This window comes from Neovison vison, chromosome 4 (assembly GCF_020171115.1).
Source record: "Neovison vison isolate M4711 chromosome 4, ASM_NN_V1, whole genome shotgun sequence".
Classification (NCBI taxonomy): domain Eukaryota; kingdom Metazoa; phylum Chordata; class Mammalia; order Carnivora; family Mustelidae; genus Neogale; species Neogale vison.
In genome coordinates, this window is record NC_058094.1 from 7,754,740 (window position 1) to 7,774,379 (window position 19,640).

General features: G+C 51.1%; 1 protein-coding gene across 3 annotated transcripts in view; it reads left to right on the plus strand.

The window, feature by feature from the left end:
* ZFAT (zinc finger and AT-hook domain containing) overlaps window positions 1-19,640 on the plus strand; it is a 191,409-nt gene that overhangs the window by 154,854 nt on the left and 16,915 nt on the right. For all 3 annotated transcript variants that reach the window (XM_044244906.1, XM_044244907.1, XM_044244908.1), the window contains 3 exons: window positions 1,684-1,802; window positions 8,993-9,119; window positions 11,707-11,837. In XM_044244906.1, coding sequence (XP_044100841.1) covers window positions 1,684-1,802; window positions 8,993-9,119; window positions 11,707-11,837 — 377 coding nt within the window. The remainder of the gene's footprint in view (window positions 1-1,683; window positions 1,803-8,992; window positions 9,120-11,706; window positions 11,838-19,640) is intronic.

Genomic DNA, 19,640 nt, shown 5'->3' on the forward strand with positions numbered 1-19,640 from the left:
ATGAAGTGTGCCCGTGGTGGTCTATAGTTTGTCAAGACAACCTCATCATCAGGACAGAATTCTTCTCCCTCTCCTTAGGGCCCCCGTGAGCAATCTCGGGCCCTGGGAGGACACAGGAGCGCACAGCAGGTCTGAGAGAGGGGGGCAGAGGCAGCAGAAAGACGGGGTACAGACCCCCCCAACAGCAGGCATGCTGAGAAGGCAATGAGCATGGTCAGTGCCCGAGGTGGGGGAAGGGTGGGGAGCAGGTGGGAACGAGGTCACACAGGGGTGCTAGTCGTTCACACGAGCCACAGCAGGGAGCTGAGATTTTATTCTGGGTCTGATGGGAAGCCGTTGGAGGGTTTTACACCTGTAAGAGATGTGATGCAGTTCGTGTCTTTATTTTATTGATTTATTGACTTATTTTATTTGAGAGAAGGGGGAGGGGGCAGAGGGAGAGGGAGAGAGAATCTCAAGTAGCCTCCCGCCAAGCGCGGAGCCTGACGTGGGGCTCGCTGCCGTGACCATAGATGGTGACCTGAGCTGAAAGCAAGAGTCGGAGGCTCAACCAGCTCAGCCACGCAGGCGCCTCGGGTTTGTGTTTTTTTTTTTTTTAATTTTATTTATTTATTTGATAGAGAGAGATCACAAGTAGATGGAGAGGCAGGCAAAGAGAGAGAGATGGAAGCAGGCTCCCTGCCAAGCAGAGAGCCCGATATGGGACTCGATCCCAGGACCCCGAGATCACGACCCGAGCCGAAGGCAGTGGCTTAACCCACTGAGCCACCCAGGCACCCCGGGTTTGTGTTTTTGGAAGCCCCGTCTGTGTGGCGGGTGGCGGGTAGACCGGCAGTGGCCGCAGGGAGACCAGTTGTGCCCGCCACGTGGCCCCCCTGCCCGGCACAGGGTGGAGGCCTCACGGTGGCGGCTGATCATCTGTGTGGGTTTGGAGGCCCGCGGCCAGGACGCCTCCCCCGGCGGTTGGAGGTTGCTTCTGAACTCACAGCCCAGCAGAGTGGCTTTTGTCCAGTCACTCATTAGTTGCTGCTCCTGATAGGATTTTAGAAAGATAATCTTTTGTGTGATTCTCAGTTTTTTTTTCTGTTTTTTTGTTTGTTTTGTTTTGTTTTAACCTGGAGTTTTACGTGCTCTTACATCCACACACCTCCCAGAACAGGTATACAACTTAATCAGCTCGATAAATAGTGACTTTTCAGGATGTGACCAACTTCTTAATCTGCCCTTTATGGGGAAATCCCAATGGGAATTTATAGAAACAGCTCAGCTTTTGATGTGAAGGAGACGGAGAGTCTGCCTCTTAGTATTTTGGGACAAAGATGATTGAGAAAAGCAGCCTGGCATTGAGTAGTTTGCTCTTCTCAAATGAAAAAAATGAAGGAATGACTTAGGCCACCTATTCACGTGGCCACGGGAAGTCTGTCGCCACCGCACCTGGAATGTCACGTACATTAGACTCTCTACAAATGCTTGTTCAGAAATGAAAAGAAAATCATTAAGCTTTAAAATCTCTGTCCTGAGACACATCCCTGCCGTCGCTGCTGTGTTCTGTCATGGAGGGAGGCTGGACCCAGGTGAGCGCTGCAGACAGTGCTGTGCTTTCCCCGGGACTTGAGGCGTTTGGATGGGGGGGGAGCCCAGGGCCACAGTCACTTCCCTGTCCTTTTCCCTCTGTGCCTTCAGGTGGTTTGAAGTGCCCTGTGTGCAGCTTCGTCTACGGTACCAAATGGGAGTTCAACAGACACCTGAAGAACAAGCATGGCCTGAAGTTGGTGGAAAATGAAGGAGACCCCAAGTGGGAGGTAAGTTTCTAAAGCCCGGCATTGATCTTGACCTTTCCAGGTACAAATGACAGACCGGGCAGTCCCGGATCCTGGGCACAGACAGCGGCTCCTCAGAGAATTGGGATTTCTGGTTGGGAAACTAGGAGATCTTCCCAAAGCCTGTCTCCTGGGGGAGGGCTGAGACCAGGGCTGTGCCTGCGAATTCTTACCCTGAGTTGAACTGAGAATGTCCGTATCGGTCTCTCCCTGGCATTTGCACTTCTGTGAGTCACCATTCCAGAGTTTCAGCTGTTGCATCCGAGGGAAGGATGCCAGGCAAGGGGCATGTTGTAAGTTTTCACCAGAAGAACCGGGAAGGGCTTTGTCTTCCGATTCTAGGCCCTCCTGTCCTGCTGCTGAAGGCATGCACTCTCCCCGGCCCATCTTTGTTTTACCCCAGGGTGTTAGAACCAGTCCTCTGGCTAGAACATATCTGTATGATCAAAGCCAGTAGCTGTCTCTACCTCCAAGCACCAAGTGTCCCCACCACAGACGAATTGCAGCTTACGTAAGGCGGGGTTTCGCAAACTCAGCACTGCTAACATTACGATCTTGGATGTGATAACCTGTTGCAGGGGCTGTTTGGTGATGTTTAGTAGCATCATCGACCCCCCAAATCCCCTCCCCAGTATCAGTGGGACTCCCAGTTGTGACAACCAGAAATGCATGGATGTTGCTGATATCTCCAGAAGTCCAAATCACTCACAAATGAGAACCATTTATCCAGGCACCTTCTAGAGCATTAGCATACAGTAATTAAGAGTAAGGGCTTTGAAAAAATCCCAGAACACTTGAAAAAAATAATATATCACGACAGTGTGAGGATGATTCCAGAATGCAAAGAAAGGGTGGCTCAGTAGGAGGGAGTATTTTGATATAATCCATCATCATACTAGAACTAGGGAGGAAAAAGAAATGATTATCTTCACACATTCAGAAAAGGCACTCGACAAACTTAAGCATCTGGTGATTAAAAGCAGTCAGTAAGGTACAGCTGGGTGCATATACCCTTAAGATGGAAAAATGCATCCATGCATCTCGGCCTCAAAACCAGGATCTTACCTGGGGGTGGGGGGCGCTGGGTGTCTTATTGAGTCGGGAACAAGACGAGGATGCAACAGGAGCTCTGCTCTTGAACGTCACTTGGGAGGGGCGTCAGGCAGAGTAAATAGTGACATTAAGGATTGGAAGGGAAGGGGGCCCCTGAGTGGCTCAGTCAGTGAAGCGACTGCCTTCAACTCAGGTCATGATCACAGGGCCCTGGGATCGAGCCCCGCATCGGGCTCTCTGCGTCCCCTCTTCCTCTGCTGCTCTACCTGCTTGTGCTCTCTCTCTCCCTCTGTCCAACAAATAAATAAAATCTTGAAAAATAAAAAAAGAATTGGAAGGGAAGAAATAAGGTATCAGTGTGAAGATGGCAGGATTCTATTCTTGGCAAATGCAGCAGAAGGAATGAAAAACTACTAGCATGATAAGCAACGGGTTGAAACAAACATAAAATAATGAGCAGCTTGTGTGTGTAGAGAGGCAAGAGCGAAAAGATCAGAGATTTAAATGTAAAAACAGTGACATTTTGGGAATACCAGAAGAAAAGCCCTAGTGAACGAATTCATTTCTAAAATCAGAGTGTGGAGAGCTTGTCTAACTCTATGACTCAGAATGCAGATTCAGGAAGGAGAAAGATTGAGAACAACTGACCACAAGAAAAAATTTTAAAAAGTCTTGTGGAAAAGAGCTCATAAACAAGCTCAAGAGACAAATGACAGCACAATACCTGTGGTCCTACGGTAGAAGAAGGATGAGTATCTTGACATTACGGAAGTCTTGTAAAAGGTAGTGATCAACATCCCCATAGGAAAATGGGCAAGAGATCAGAAAGGTTCCTAGAAGAGAAATGCAGGTGACTTTGAATATCTGAAGACATGATCAGCCTGACACGTAGCACATGTTGATGGAAACTAGAGAGAGAGAGAACTTCTTACCTATTAGAATCCAGAATCGGACGTCCTGTCTGTCGGAGAGGCTGAGGGGAAAACGCACTCGCATGCACTGCGGGTAGAAATTCAGAATGTTACTACCACTATGAGGGGGCATTTAGCAGCATCTAGTAAAATTACTGGTGCACTTCTTCATCCGTTAACTAAACAGTCCTATTGCTAGAAAAGTACCCTAAAGTAACACTCACAGAACGAGAGAAAGGTGCCTGCACTATGCTGTTTATCACAGCCCGATTATGTATTATGGTTTTACATAGAGGAACGATTGCTTGTGTGCTAAGTCCAGACATGTGCCTGTAGACAGTCTGTGTACCTGTGTTTCTCAGCCTTTTGTGCTGAGAGCCCAGAAGCAGTGACTCTCAGTGGCTGTGAGCACACCTGTTCCCCAGATCTCGGTCTCTAATAGGATTCTCCGGTAAAAGGAACTCTGGGGTCCTTTGGAAAGTGATTAATTAATTCCAGGGCTCTGGCAGAAAGTTTGTAAGATGATTCTATGGTATTTTTATAGTCCTAGAAAGTAACAACATGCTTCAGCCCCAACAACACCCCGAAAGATGGAGGTGTATCAAAAGGACACAAGAGACAACCCAAAAAGTTCCTAATGGCCAGACCCGGAACAATTTAAATACCTAAATAAAGAATGATCGGCATGCTTGGGTGGCTCCGTTGGTTAAGCATCTGCCTTGGGTTCAGGTCATGATTGCAGGGTCCTGGGTTCGAGCCTTGAGTAGGGCTCCCTGTTCAGCGGGGAGGCTGCTTCTCCTCCCTCTGCTCCTCCGCCTGCTTGTGTGCGCGTTCTCTCCAATAAATATATAAAATCTTTAAAAAATAAAAACACCAACCATGATAGTGTTGTCCTACAACTCAAAGAATAAAATAAGTATCAGTGACTCTGTACTAGGATGAGTGGTGGGGAAGGAACAGATCTTGCGCACAGAAGAATGCTGAGGGGTTATGCGTGGGAAGAATGAGGGAAATAGAGAATTCGCATTCAAGCACCATAGTGATCATGGCTGCAGGCAAATCCATCAGTGGGCGCTGAAATTAGACTGTAAGGACAAACAGAATATTTACATAGCTCAAAATCTCTCCCTGCAGATCCTCACTGGATCACAGAGGGGAAGTAATCACTGTGGGAGAGGCATCGGGCCGACCCACGCTAACTGTACAGCCAGAGGTGAGCGTCCCTGGTCATACGTCATGGTGCCGCCGTGTGCCGCCTGCCGTGATGAGGAGAGGGGCACGCTCCTCCCCCCATGGTGTTCTTCAGAAAGGCCTCGTCCTCCGTCTGCTCCGTCAGATGTATGTGAAGGGTGTGTGCTTAGATACCTGACCAGGAGTCCTGAGAGTGTCACACTCACAAAAGGCCAGGAAAGCCAGAGGAGCTGTCCCTGGTGGGAGGAGACCATGGCGACGGAGTCCCTGGATCCAGCCCTGGGTCCTGGAACAGTAAAGGGACACTGGGGAGAAAGCTGTTAAATCTGGGTCACGTCAGTGGTTCCAGCGTTAGTGCTGGGCTTTGATAATCATGCCCCGGTCGCATCAGAGGTTACCGTGAGGGGAGGTTGGGTGAAGGATGTATAGGAGCTCTCGGTTTTATCTGTGCAACTGTGCTGTAATTCGAAAAATATTTCAAAATAACATAGTCCTACAAAAGACCGGAGGGTTTCATGAGGAGAGGGGGGCGCCGCGCCAAGATGGGGGGATAAAGAGACAAGCCGGGATCTCTTAGTGGTTGTGCAGATTTGATTCTGAAACCACACATATACTTCCTAGGATACTAAAAAAACACTAAAGTTTAAAAAATGCAAGCCCTGAAAATTGAGGGGAGAGCGAAATAAGTGGTACTAACTGTGTATCTGTATTAACTGGCCGAGCTACGCAGAGGGACTGTTCCCACAGACCTGAAGATCGGAGTTTGCCCCTCCGGAGTGGGGTGTGAGCTAAGGGCAGGAAGAACTGCAGAGACCCGGACTGTCGTCGGTTGTTGTGGGGCTGGCGGGGCTGGTGGGGAGGGGCTCTGAGGTGTACCCCCAAGGCTGTTGCTCGGTTCAGTAAGCGCAGTGAAGCACAGCAGGAATATTTTATTTTATTTATTTTTTTTTCTCCAATTTATTTATTTTCAGAAAAATAGTATTCATTATTTTTTTACCACACCCAGTGCTCCATGCAAGCCGTGCCCTCTATAATACCCACCCCCTGGTACCCCAACCTCCCACCCCCCCGACACTTCAAACCCCTCAGATTGTTTTTCAGAGTCCATAGTCTCTCATGGTTCACCTCCCCTTCCAATTTACCCAAAAGCACATACCCTCCCCAATGTCCATAACCCTACCCCCCTTCTCCCAACACCCCTCCCCCCAGCAACCCACAGTTTGTTTCGTGAGATTAAGAGTCACTTATGGTTTGTCTCCCTCCCTATCCCATCTTGTTTCATGGATTCTTCTCCTACCCACTTAAGCCCCCATGTTGCATCACCACTTCCTCATATCAGGGAGATCATATGATAGTTGTCTTTCTCCGCTTGACTTATTTCACAGCAGGAATATTTTAGTCCGTGGGTTTCTGCTGACACTGGTTGGGGGTGGAAATTCAGCCACCTTTGTAGGGTATTAGGGCATCAATTCTGTTTGGTAAAAAAAGGCCAAGAGTCAAATAGTACCTTTCCTGAAAACAAACTGTACCTCAGTATAACCAAATATTCAGTGAGGAGAAGCTTCTGTTTATAGACATTTTCCAGCTAACGAATGGAGATCGACAGTATGGCCATTTGCAAGCCCCCCATGGTGTCACGGATCCAGCAGTGGCCACCCCTTAAGCTGATGGCAGAGAAATAAGGAAGACACCCAGACATCCTGTGTCTCCTGTTAGAGTAGACCATATAACTGAAGCGTTCTTGCCGAAAAGGGAACCGGTATCTGATTACATCTACCAACTTGCAGGAGACGCAGTGGACAGTCAGTGGTTCATAGCGGTGCCGTCAACCACGTTCAGACCGTTGGAAACTCTGCTGACCAAGAACTATAAGTCGGGTTGGGGGAGGTCAGAGTCAGATCAGAACCTGCAAATAGAAGTCTTATGAGACATGTCAGTCAGTGCTAATACCTGGGTTCAATGACTTCAATTTGATTTGAAGGGTCAGTTAATGGGAAACAAGATACTGGAGGGACAAGGACATGGCCCGGTGGGTGGTCACGTGAAGGACTTACTGTTCTGTGTTTGATGTCACGGTGTTGTTGTGCTTGCGTTTTGAGAGGGCTTTATCTCTCGGAGATACCTTCTAAAATAAAGAGAAGATGCTATGACTTTTGCATTTGCTTCACAGTATTCCAAGGGCAGGGCGTGGAGTGTGTTGGGGGGCAGAGGGGAAATAAGGCTGGTCACAAATTGATACTCAAGGTGGGTGATGTGTACATGGAGGGATCATCCCTCTGTTGTGTGTGCTGGAAATTTTCTATAAGAAAATGTAGGAAGTACACGCATTTGAGTTTGACAGACTGAATCCTGGTGCTGTCCTGTATGAATGGCTTGACTGGGAGCCATTACCTCTTTGACCTCTGTGTTCTCCGTCCTCTGACCCATACGGTGAGGCTAATAATACCCACAAGACAGGATATCAAATTGCCGAGGTCCATAGCCAGTCCCTGGTAGACTCCCAGGACCCCCAGCGTCTGGCAGCAGCTGTGATTATTGGTGGTGGTGAAGGTGACATCAGTGTCACCTCCTCATCTAAGGGAAAGCGCACAGTCCTCTGGTGTCCAAGTTCATACTGCAAGGGTTCGCTCTCTATTAACAAACAGACATTGCAGTGCCGGCTCTTGACCTAACACCCCGCGTCTCTCGGTCATTCGGTGCTTTCGTAAGTGTGTGTGACGCACCCTCTGCTCTAAAGGCCTCGCTTCCTGCGGATCCCAGCGCGTTGAGGAGGAGAGCTTCGAACCGAGTGGAAGCAGTACTCACAAAGCCATGTACTCCACTCCAGAAGCGAGACAGCCGAGCAGCCGAGCTCAGGCGCTTGGTCACCTGTGGGGGACAGACAGACTGCCTCCTCCAGCAGTTTGGACTGTCATCAGGCTCCCCAGAATGCCTTGCGCAGCCCATCCTTCCTACATGTGACCATTACAGAGTCCCCCCTCGGGAAAGAAGCCATTCTGTGTGTGCCGCTTCTCAGAGGCTCACATTCCTGGGGCCCAGTCAGTATTGAGCAATTTGTGGCTTCATGGTACTTACAAGGAAGTAGGGTTTGTTGTTCATGTATGCATTCATCACCTTTTTATTGGGTGTCTACTATGTGTCAGGCTGGGAATCTTGAAAGGCGCTTGGCCCCTTGGCTGTAAGAGAAGAAATACGTGGTGTTCGGAACTGTGTCCATTACCGATAGGTACTTCAGGGCATCTCTTCGGCATCTGTAAATTTTGTGTCAAGTCCTCCTTCCTATTCTTTATTGGTGATGTTCCTGTTTCCTGCCTCTAGTCCCCCGCAACTCCCTGTCCCTTCCGGAAAGAGGGCAGTATCCATGCTGGTCTTCCGCGACATGCTGAGTTCTGTCCCACCTCTTTTCTCCTGTGGTACGAGGCACCCGAGAATGTCGCTTCAGCCCTTCCTCCCTTCACAGCTCCTGATTTTGCAGATAGGTTTCCTGTGGTCCTTTGTTTATCATCTCTTTTGTCTAAAAATGAGAAGGGCTGGAGTAGCCAAGGTTGACTGAGCTCTTACTCCATGCGGGACGTGTGCCACGAACTTGACACGGGCGATGGAGTCGCCCACCCCTCTCCCTCTACCTGCAGCTGTGCCGTGGGCTCCCTCCAAGCAGCCCCAGCCCTGGGGCCCATGAGGACAGCGCGGGCAGCAGCGGGAGGGGACGGCAGCCATTAGAAGAGCACATGCAGGAATCTCTGTGCGTGTCTAATCCCTAATTACGGACCGTACACTCTGGTCCCTAAGGGAGGAATGTGGCAGGAAGCTTGCTAAACGTCTCAGTATTTGCAAAAAGTAGTTTCCATTTGGGAAAGCGTGTTTTTACGGGAGCAGCTGATGTCTGAGGGATGCCAGGTAAACAAGCTGCTGCAGAGGGTTGCTCGCGTGCGATTGTCTGTCTCCATGCGTTATCCTGGCACTTGCGGTAACGGGTGGTCTTCTAGAAGGTCACTCAGATGGTGTGTTTTTGTTTAGCCAGCCACAGAAACCCCCGAGGAGCCCTCCACCCAGTACGTGCACATCACGGAAGCCGAAGAGGACGTTCAGGGCACGCAGGCAGCCGTGGCCGCGCTCCAGGACCTGAGATACACTTCGGAGAGCGGTGAGGGGGGACACCTTCCGGCCACCTCCGAGCCGGTTCCTCGTGAGCGTGCGGAAGGAATGAACGTGTGAATGCGTGCTGTCCCCGCGTGGGCTCCGCCGGTGTGGCCACCCCAGTATTTGTTCGCCGAAGGTCCCACACTCAGGCTCAGAGGCCTCAGTCCCCTGACGGGAGCCGAGAGGAGGCTTGGTAGACGCGGAGCTCTGTCGCATGTGGCCCGCTCTCCGCACGTGCTCTGAGCAGGGGCTTACCGCTCTCCGTGGGGGCGGAAGACGCTTTGCCGGAAGGGCTCGGCTGAGTGCCGGAGCTGGTCCCGTGCCCTGGGTGTCCGTCGCTGTCCCTGGCTTCTGGGCCTTTCTTCTGGAGGGGGCTTGTCTCTGCTCCACGGACAGCGGTGGCCCAGGCCCGCCCTGCGGAGCCTTGAGCCCTGCACGGCCTGCGTCCCAATCTTCTGAAAAGCCCCAACGCAGGATTTTTATGTCGTTTTCAAATGTTCGGTCAATTTTAAAATCAGACCACTGTGCCAGCCGAGCGGTGATTTGGGTCTTACACTGAGAAGTGTTTTCTTAGTCCTTTTCAGCACGTGGAAGGAGCCCCAGTTCTTGCATGACCACAGTCTGATGTGCATGCAGAGGAAGGCATTAGGTGGTGGAGGGGTAGGAAATCGCCAGTGTGGCCCTGTTCTTAAAGCCCTAGAGCCCAGGTCGTCAGCCCTCTGAGCAAAACTGTCCTTTCGGCCGATGACTTTAGGTCTGGGCTCACTGGACTGCGGAGCTCAAGGGGCTCCACAGTCCAGTGAGCGAGCCAGCCCTTCCCGGGTGCGGCTGGTTAGAGCGGCAGGTGGTGCGCGGGGAGTGGCTCGGCCTGGGCTGTTCAGTGGGGCACCCAGAGAGAGGCCCTGTCTGAGTCTCTGCTTCCTTCCTTCGTGTGTGTGGCTTCAGCGACCGCTCAGGCGCTGCGCCTTCATCCCCCACGCGCACACACATGCCCTCTGAAGCCTCCTCCGCGTCTCTTCCTGGCTTTTGGGGGAGGCTCAGGCTTTGCAGCACATCGAGCCAGGCCTGCCCGCTCTGGGTCCTGGCTCCCCGCGCCGCATCCCTTCTCACCCCGCCTCTGAGGTTGCTCTCCCCTGCGGACTCCACAAAACCTGCACTGTGGGTGTGATCTCTGGACACGGTCTGTTCCTTTCCCCACACGCTTTTCCTGGCCCCCTCACCTGTACCTTCAGCGTTCAGGTCGCATGTCACCTGCCGGGGACTCAGCTGACTTTTCTGCAGCGTTCCCCTAATTGCTGACTTCTCTGCAGCGTTCTGCTGATGGCCTCCTGAGACGGGACCAACCTGGTGGGTAATAATTTGCTTACAAATCTGTCTCCTGAGTCCTGGAAGGAGGAGGAGAGAGAGTGTTGGGTGCAGGCAGATCTCTGTATTCCCACTGGGAGCCACGCGCCTGATGACAGGCTTGAGAAATGGCCCCCGGGGGGGTCAGTGCAGGAGGAATCAAACCTTGCTCAGCTCAGTATGTTTTTAAGGTAAAGGTTTTGTTTAGTCTTCAGATGTTCAGAGTGGTTGGCTGCAAGGCACGATGGATGTATGTCCCTTAAGTAGAGAGAGAGAGAGGGCACGTGTGCGTGTGCGGGGGGGGGGCAGTGCCAGAGTGGTCCGGAGGGTATGCAGGGCACTCACACCGTCCTCTACTGACCCTCATGCCACACGCTCCCTGCTCCGTAGAACACATCACGCCCCCTTCTCCGTCTCCTCCTGAGTGACTCGGTTGGAATGTGGCCCGTGGAAAGCCGGTCCATAAGGACGCAAACATTGACAGAGGCTTGGTGATATTATGCTAACACAGAGATCACGCAGGAGTTTCCCTTTCAGTAAATTAATGACCAGGGTCTGACGGCCGTGTTCCGGAGAGTCGCAGATGGTCAGGCAGATGGTGCGGCCCGGCAGGGCAGGCTCCGTAGCTGGCCTGGGGCTGTGGATTCTAATCGTTTGAGATGATTAAAATGGAACCCCGAGCTTCAATTGGTTTGGAGTTCTGAGTTGCCCTGGTTCTAATAATTGAGACATCCTCGGATGTTTAGTCCATAGCTTGTGTAATTTATGGGGCCTGCTGTCATTGGCCACCTCCCAGGCCTGTGCTTACAGGACATTAACTTTGCAGGTTAGTGTGTCTGTTGGTACTTCTCAGGGCTTCTGTCCTGAGAAGCAGTCCTGGGTCATCAAGTTTGGATTCAGAACACTGGGGTCTGAGCTCCAGCTTTGTGCCAAAACTGGTTCCAGGCAAGTCTCCTGTCTTTTTTGTGCAGAGGTGACCAGTCTGTGAAATGGGGGTGATATAACAATGTCATCTCCTTATAGGATCATTTGGGCTTTGGAGATGTTCATATAAAAACTGCTTTAAAGCCAAAAAGTGCCATGCAAATTATTCTGCTGTTGGAATGAGTGATCGTGGAGAATCTGTGCTCCCCCCGCCCCAGGGTGGGCGACACCCCACAGTGGCCTCTAGTAAGGTCTGGTGTTGCACTCAGTGCCCCTCAACCCCTGTGGGCTTACTGGTGTCCCGTTTGCTTCTTCCTTGTAAGGTGACCGCCTTGACCCCACGGCCATGAACATCCTCCAGCAAATCATAGAGCTGGGCACCGAGGCCCATGATGCCACTGCTGTGGCCTCTGTGGTCGCCATGGCTCCAGGGACGGTGACAGTCGTGAAACAGGTAAGGGCCCTCCCAGCACCTTAAATATCCTTTCTCCACACTGCCACATACCCCCTCTCTCTCCTGCCCTGGAGGTTATCAAGGCTGAATTTCCCTGAGGTGGGATTGGGAAAGAGGTTGGCTTAGGCATGCATTTTCTTCCTCTGCCTCTGATTATCATGTGTGTGTGTCTTTAGCAGTTCCACAAGTGGAGGTATATTTTAGGGGAAAGATACAATAGATTTTTTAAAATTCTGGAAGCCTTTCATTCATTTCCCTTCAAAGAATCCCATTGTGAAAGTGAGCAGATGTGGACACACTTGGACACATCTGTCGTGCAAAGCAGCCCTTGGCTGGGAACTGTGGAAGCAGCCGGAGAAGCTGGGAGGGCTTCTCCGTGGATTGACCTCGTGATTTGCACCACATCACCTGGTCGATGCCTGAGTGGATGGGAAGAAAATGATGAGTTTTTGAATAAAGGTTACTCGACTTAATTGATAGTTAAACTCTTTGGCTCATTTCCTCCTCTTCTACCCTCAGAGACTTCACCAGCTGTCTCTGTCTCTGTCTCTGTCTGTACCTCTCTCTACTATCTCTTGCTTCATTTTACAAAAGCTTTGGCCTGGCTTCCATAAATACTTAAAAAAAAAAAAAACCCAACAACAACAGTGAAGACATCAGACGTGGGCAGAGTTCAAGTTCACGGAGAGAGCTGAAGTGCAGACTGTAGAGTTTTACAGCTGCCTGTTCTTAGAATCATTCATTCAGGAAGTACTTAGTAAGTGCCCACTCCGGCCAGCAGTGTTTCTGGGGTTCCAGGAGAGAACCATCACCGTGGTCACTGTCTAGTGGGGAAAAAGGTAAAACAGAAACGAACAAGTGAGGCACAGGGGCTCTCCAGTGGTGACCAGGTACAGTGGAGGACAGGAAGACAGGGAGGGGCTACGGGTCCCAGACTGGGCTTGGGGGACATTTTATAATATGAAATGATATTTTATCTGTAATATATGTACATATATCAGGGGCAGCTACGGTTGTTGGGGGCAGATGGCTCACGTTTGCACAGAGGTGTGTCTTACGGGAGGCGTGCCAGTTTGACTCCACAGTGGTACGGAATTTTATAACCATAAACCAGGAAATGTGGAACTGTGAACTTTGCAAAGGGAGTCGGTTTTCTTGGCACCAATAATGAAAGGTATGTCTTAATATGTCTCTCCCATGAGGACCCCTGAATGCTGTGTCCCCGGCGGCATCCCTTTGATGAGTCAGAAGTAGACTTCCCAGGCTGTCTGTGCAACTGTCCACCCCAGGTGTACCCACAACACGATGCAAAGCCTGAAATCAGGCTAAGTAATTGTCTCGGGAATTAGTGCATTCTGGTTCAACTCTGGACTTCATGATCCACGGACAGGACTCAGCATGTCTAGATGAATGTTGGGACCGCGTGTCCCAGAAACGCTCCTCCGTTACTGTGGTTTGTCTCGAGGAGAGTCTGGGTAGCAGTGCCACCGTGGGACGTGGTGTCTTGGTCTGCAGTGGCCTCTGCCCGTTGGTTGGGAACAGACTCCTACATGTGCTTCCCTTTGTAGTTACTAGGCTGCGGTCTTCGCCTCGTCTTACTAAATCTCTTCTGAAACAGCTTCTCTGTGCTGTGACCTGATGAGTCCTGAGCCGGACCCGACACGTCAGGAAGGGTGTGATTGGACTGGTGTCAGGAGAATTTTTTGCGTATTTCGTACCTGCCAAAACCTTTCGAGACTTGCAGGAAGGTGCCAGCTCCTGTGATATGCCGCTGCTCAGGGCCGTGATTTATTGAGCATCACAGATGGTGCGGTGACACGTGAGGTTGCCGGCTTGGGATTCAGCTTCAGTGTGCTTTGAGGCGTTAGGCTGACAGCACCACACGGGATGAGGCAGAGAAGCATCCAGTCCGACCAGCGTAAACTGGTGCCGTGTGCGTGAGGTAACAGAAAACGGTGGGATTCTTGAGAGAATCTTGTGTTTTATTGAAAACACAGGACAAGGGGGAGTCTTGGTGTTAACACAGTCTAGAGCAACTGTGTTCGGGCGTGTTGCCGAGAGCGGTGTCCTTGTCATCATCCGTGTGCCTGGCCCAGCACCGGGCTCCCTGGGGCTGCTGGGACCTGCTGGATGGGGGATGGGCGGAGGGACCAGGGGCAGGCGGACAGCAAACACCCACTCCTTCGGCAACGGGGTTGCATTGTGGGAAAGAATGCCTCCGAGTTCAGTTGTCCCGTCGTTTAAATGTAAAGACAAGTAGGTTTTTTGTTTGGTTTTGTTTTATTTTGTTTTAAAATTTTATTTATTTGAGAGAGAGAGAGAGTGGGCACAAGCAGAAGGTAGCGGCAGGCAGAAGAGAGGGCAGGGAGAGGGAGAAACAGACTCCCACCAAGCAGGGAGCCCGATGCGGGGCTCGATCCCAGGACCCTGAGATCATGACCTGAGCTGAAGGCAGACACTTAACCGACTGAGCCCCCCAGACACCCCGTGATAACTTTTTATTAGAGAAATTCGTTTTTAGTTTTGATTTTTTTTATCCCTCTAATTAGACTCTGGCTTAGGAATTTTTCAGTAGAGGGATTATGTCTACTTAATGAGGGTGCTTGAGCCCCTTGAGTGTGAACTCTGGGGTACCTGTTGGCCTCGAGTGGTGCTCTTCCTTCACTGTGTGAGGGCACCGGGTGCTGGGGATTTTGTCCTCTTCCAGCCAGAATAGCTCACGTGCTAGTTGCTCTGGAGACGTTTTGTTACTAGGATGGAGTGTGCTGTGGCCTTCCTGTGTGGATTCTCTCATTATGTCCCATAAGACGGTACTGGAAAGAAAAAAGCAAGGAAGGACCCGTTTCATAAAACACATAGTATGTATTATACAAAAGAAGTTTTTCATATTACTATTGGATAGTCTATTTTGAGATCTTCTGAAACCTTCCAGTTTTATACATACTTCCATGGGGGCTAAAAACAAATTCTAGGTGTGTATGAGAAACCTTAAAATTTTAAACATCCAGAATCCACTCATACGGATTCTGGATGTTTAAAATTTTAAGATTTCTTTCCCATGTAAAACAACAGTTATATGCTCTGTTCATAATTTTATTTCTTCCAGATGTATTAATGTTAATTGAAAAGGATCTTTTTTTTTGTATGAAAATTTATCAGTGATTGTTGAAAGTGATTAGTTTTCTAGTCTTTTTAGGTTTTCAGTTTCCAGGATGATACTAATGCTGGGCCTGGGGGGCAGGGCGGTGGTGTAGGAATCAAAGAGCTGAGAAAAAAATGGTTCTTGGCATACTGAAAAAAAAAAATTAAATTAAAAATAAGTGAAATTATGTGTCAAGCATTATGGGAAAAATGGTTCCTTAGGTTGCTTTCTTCCTGTTTTTAAATGAGACACAGAAAAACCTTGTGCCATAATTCAGGCTGCTGAATTTTCAGTTGGACACAGAACCATGTTCTCAATGATTTTCCATCACGTCACTTTCTTCAAGTGTCAGCATTAGAAGTGGATTTCTGGGGATGGGGCATTTTGGAGTGTTAGGGAAGGCGAGTCCTTGTAGGCCGTGCCCCAGCTGGCCCTCACAAACACGAGAGCTTTGAGTGCAATTAATCGTGTATTTCTGAAGCCCAGACCGTTTTCATGAGATAAATCAGTTTCTTTCTTTTCTTTTTGTTCTATCTTGCTTTAGGGTTGTATGCGAGGAAATTTATTTTTGATTAAGAAAACTGCCTTAAGTAGAGGAAGTGTAAGACCTACCAGCACAGGGAAACCATAGCCTCTCTGAGTCAAAGTTAGTTGTTTGTTTGTTTGTTTTTTTATTTTATGTATTTATTTGACAGAGAGAGATCACAAGTAGGCAGAGAGGCAGGCAGAGAGAGAGAGAGAGAGGAGGAAGCAGGCTCCCTGCTGAGCAGAGAGCCCGATGTGGGACTCGATCCCAGGACCTCGAGATCATGACCTGAGCCGAAGGCAGCGGCCCAACCCACTGAGCCACCCAGGCGCCCCCAAAGTTAGTTGTTTTAAAGGAAAAGTCTAACATAACCACTGCCACCGCCCTGGCTCATGACTTAGGCACCTCTTTGCTGTTCTTATGGTTAAAGATTTATTTTCAAGATGAAAAGGAACATTTTCTTTACTGGCCCACAGCATTTGCTCCACTGACTCTCACTCCCCCTCCCTCCCCGTGTGCTCCCTCCTGGGCGGCCGAGCACCTCCTCTGGGGCATCTGCAACAAATTCCCACAGACTTGGTGGCTCGAAACCACACAACTTTCTTGTCTAACAATCCTGGAGGTCAGAAGTCCAAGATGGATTTCAAAGGGAGCTAAAGTCAAGGTGTTAATGGCTGCATTCCTTCTGGGAAGGACTCCTTTCTCGAATTTTCCAGCTTCTAGAGGCCCCTGGCATCCCTTGACTCGGGTTCTCATCCCTCCATCTTCAGGGCCAGCAAGGGCAGGGCGAGCTTTTCTCACACCCCAGCGCTCTGGCCTCTGCTTCCTCATCTGCTCTTGGCCGGACCCTGTGGGCTCCCTCTCATAAGACCCCTGTGATTCCGTGACGTCCCCCTGGATAATCTGGGACAATCTTCCCGTCTCAAGCTTCTTAGTCACATCTATAGAGTTCCCTTCCTCGTGCAAGGTAACATTCTCAGATTCCGGGGATTAGGACACAAGACCTCTTTGGGGTTGGGGGCCGTTACTCTGCCTGTCACGCTGGGTTCTGGGGATAAGACCGGCCCTGGTCTCAAGAGGCAGGTAGCCCGGTGAGGGGAATTATTGACTCTTTTATTATTCAGCAAACACCCCCTGAGCTGCGTCCATCAGCCAGGTGCTGTTCTTGGCTCTCAGGATATTTCAGTGAACAAGAAGGGTGAACAGCTTAGGAGCTGACCTTTCTCTAACTGGGGTGACGGCCGACCCACACACAGCTGATAAAGAACATGGTATGTTAATGGAGAGGGGGGGGGAAGAACCAGCGGAACCAGGCAAGACCTTAAACTGGCTGCTCTAACTGAGAGTAACGTGGGTTTTGGGGAGGTCAACCAGTGCCCGAAGGGTGCTGCGGGAGCCCCAAGGGGCTGCCGAGCTTGAACCAGGGTCTGGGATGGCTCACGTGGTGGACAGGGAGGGCTTCGTAGATGCCGTTGGTGCCCGACTGGAGTCCTGGCAGGGAGCTGGGAGTTGGGTGGGGGCAGGACTCCAGGCAGAGGCAGGAGCTGGAGCTCGTGCTGGGTGACTGGAGGCAGGGGGAGGTGGCGGATGAGGCCCCACTTCAGTGAAATGCTGGGCCCTGCTGTGACCACCAAGCGTTGACGGGGGAGTTGCAGCCCAGAAGGCACCTTAGCCGGGTCTCTGCCTTCCCTGCCCCTTCCCTCTGCTCAAAGGCCCGTGGAGAGAGGATGAGTCTGGACAGCTCGCACATTCCTGTCACTTCTCAGAGTCAGATGACCTTTCGCTACAGGCTTCTCGACCTACGTTACCGTCTCAAAGGCGTACTGGCATTTTTAAGAAATCAGTTTCCAGGTTCTTCGATTTAGTCACGGGACCCAAGTAGAGCGTCTGCTCTGAGCCTTCCTGCCATTGGGTGGATGTCCAGCAGAACAGCCTGTCTTCCCTGAGCACGTCGCTGACTGCGGACACAGCCCCGGATCCTGGGTGCACCAGGCCTGCAGGGGCACCGCGTCCCTTTCTTCTGCTTATTATTGTTGAGGGTGGCCCCTAAACCTGAGTTGGGGGAGCTGGGCGCATTGTGGGGTGCAGCCTCTGGGGGTGAGGGTGGATCTGTCTGGGAGAAGGTCCCCGAGCTGCAGGGGAGTTCACGTGTCTTACTCATTCCTCCGTTTGCTTTTGGAAACCAGTTGCCTTTCAGTCCGCGTGCCGTGCGGGAACTGGCTAGGGCATTTCCCTGTGTACTGGGCCCAGCTGTCGTAGGGTTAGTCCCGGTGAGGCTGTCCGGTGGCATCAGTCGACCACGCTCGCCTCTCAGTGACTCAGTTACCGTTTCTGCTCTGCTGACAGCTGATGAGAAAGCATGTCGTATTAGCGCCCAGAGAAACAGAACCAGTGTGTGTGTGCGTGGGTGTTTGTGTATGCACACATAAACACATATACGGAGATTTATTCTAGGGAATTGACTCACCAGTTATGGAGGCTACAAGTCCTGAGAGCCACAGTCTGTAAGTTGGAGACCCAAGAGCTGACAGTGTGGTTGCTCTGAGCCTGAAGGCAGAGAACCAGGAAAGCTGATGTTCCGGTTGGAAAGCCAGTAGGCTCAAAACCCAGGAAGAACCAGCGTTGTCACTGTGTTGTCACAAAGGCAGGGGGAGAAACGAACAACACAATGTTCCATCTCCAAGGTAAGCAGGCGGGAGGAATTCCCTTCTTCAGGGAGAGTCGGCCTTTTTGTTCTGTTCGGGCCTTGACTGGTTGGTTGAGGCCCACCTGCATTGGGAAGTATAGTCTTTTACACGGTCCGTTAATTTAAATGTTGATTTCATCCAGAAAGGCCCTCACAGAAAGCACCCACAGTAACGTTTGACCGAATATCTGGGCACCCGTGGCCCAGTGTGTGTTTCAGAGGGAAGGCCTCTTTGTTGGTGGAAGGTCATTGTTTACCCGGGTAATTGTTTACTGAGATAACCAGGTGTCACAGAGGTGACTTTGGTTTACAGATTTCAGGGAGATTTGGCAGCTTCTAGAAAGCAGATGTATTTCGGTAGATGTGTATTTCTCTCACAGTCAGTATTTCAGTTCAAGGGGCCAGAACGAGCTCCGTCCTGCAGGTTCTTGAGGGGCCGTGGTTGAGAAGAGGCTGGCGGCACCACACCGACCCCAAGAGTCCTGAGCACAGCACCCCACTTTAGTGTCTGGGTCAAGAGCGACTAGATGGTTCTTACTCTACCTCCTTCCACTGAGTGTTTTCACTGGTGACTGGTTAGTGGCTCTGTGTTGGCAGGACTGTGCCTCTGTCCACACCAAGCATCTTGCTTACAGCCCAGGAGTCCTGCTTCGGAGCTGGATGTGGGGTGCACCCACTCCTTATTCCTGGTTCTCTGCAACCCTGGAGTAGCCTCCCTTCTGTTCGTTATTTTCCCTTGATGTGCTGGACACGTCCAAGCTGTCAGCCACCTCCCCAGCAGCAGGGAAGAGCTGAAGGGAGACACAGAGGCGGTCTCAGACCCACAGGCACCCTGCCTCCTTGCCCTACGCAAGCCCTGGCCTGGCGTTGCGCTGCCTTCGTCTTGCTCAGGATCCCCAGTGCTCTGACCGCGAGCTAGCACTGCTGATTTAAGAAACAAACCTAAGTAGAAATTCCAGATTTGCCCAAAGCCGTACCCCTTCTCCCAGCTGCTTCCCCATGCCCTTTGGCATCTCTGGGCAGGTCCCCCGTGGTGGTCGGCACTGGAGGGGGAAGGTGACGTGTCCCGTCGGGAGGAGAGGAACATGCGGAGCCTCCATGGAGCCTCCACGGGCTCGGAGCGCGCAGCACTCCGTCTGAGAGCCAGTTTCGGGAGCAGTTCTTGCTGGAGGACGTGTCGCCAGCCAGCGCTAGAATTGCTGTTTGTCGTTTGCAGTTTATGATTTTTGCAAGGAAACACAGTCCATAGCTACAGCTAACCACGCACACACTCGCCTGTGTGCAAGGGAGCGCAGGTCCAGCCTGTCCTGTTCTGGTCATCTGGTCTCCCTGATGCCCTCTCAGATGTCTGCGTGCACCAGGTCATCTGGTGGGAGAAGCCGCCCTGCAGAAGGCGCTTCTCCAGAGCAGCCTCTGGGAGGGAGATGCCTCACGGCCCGTGTTTCTGCT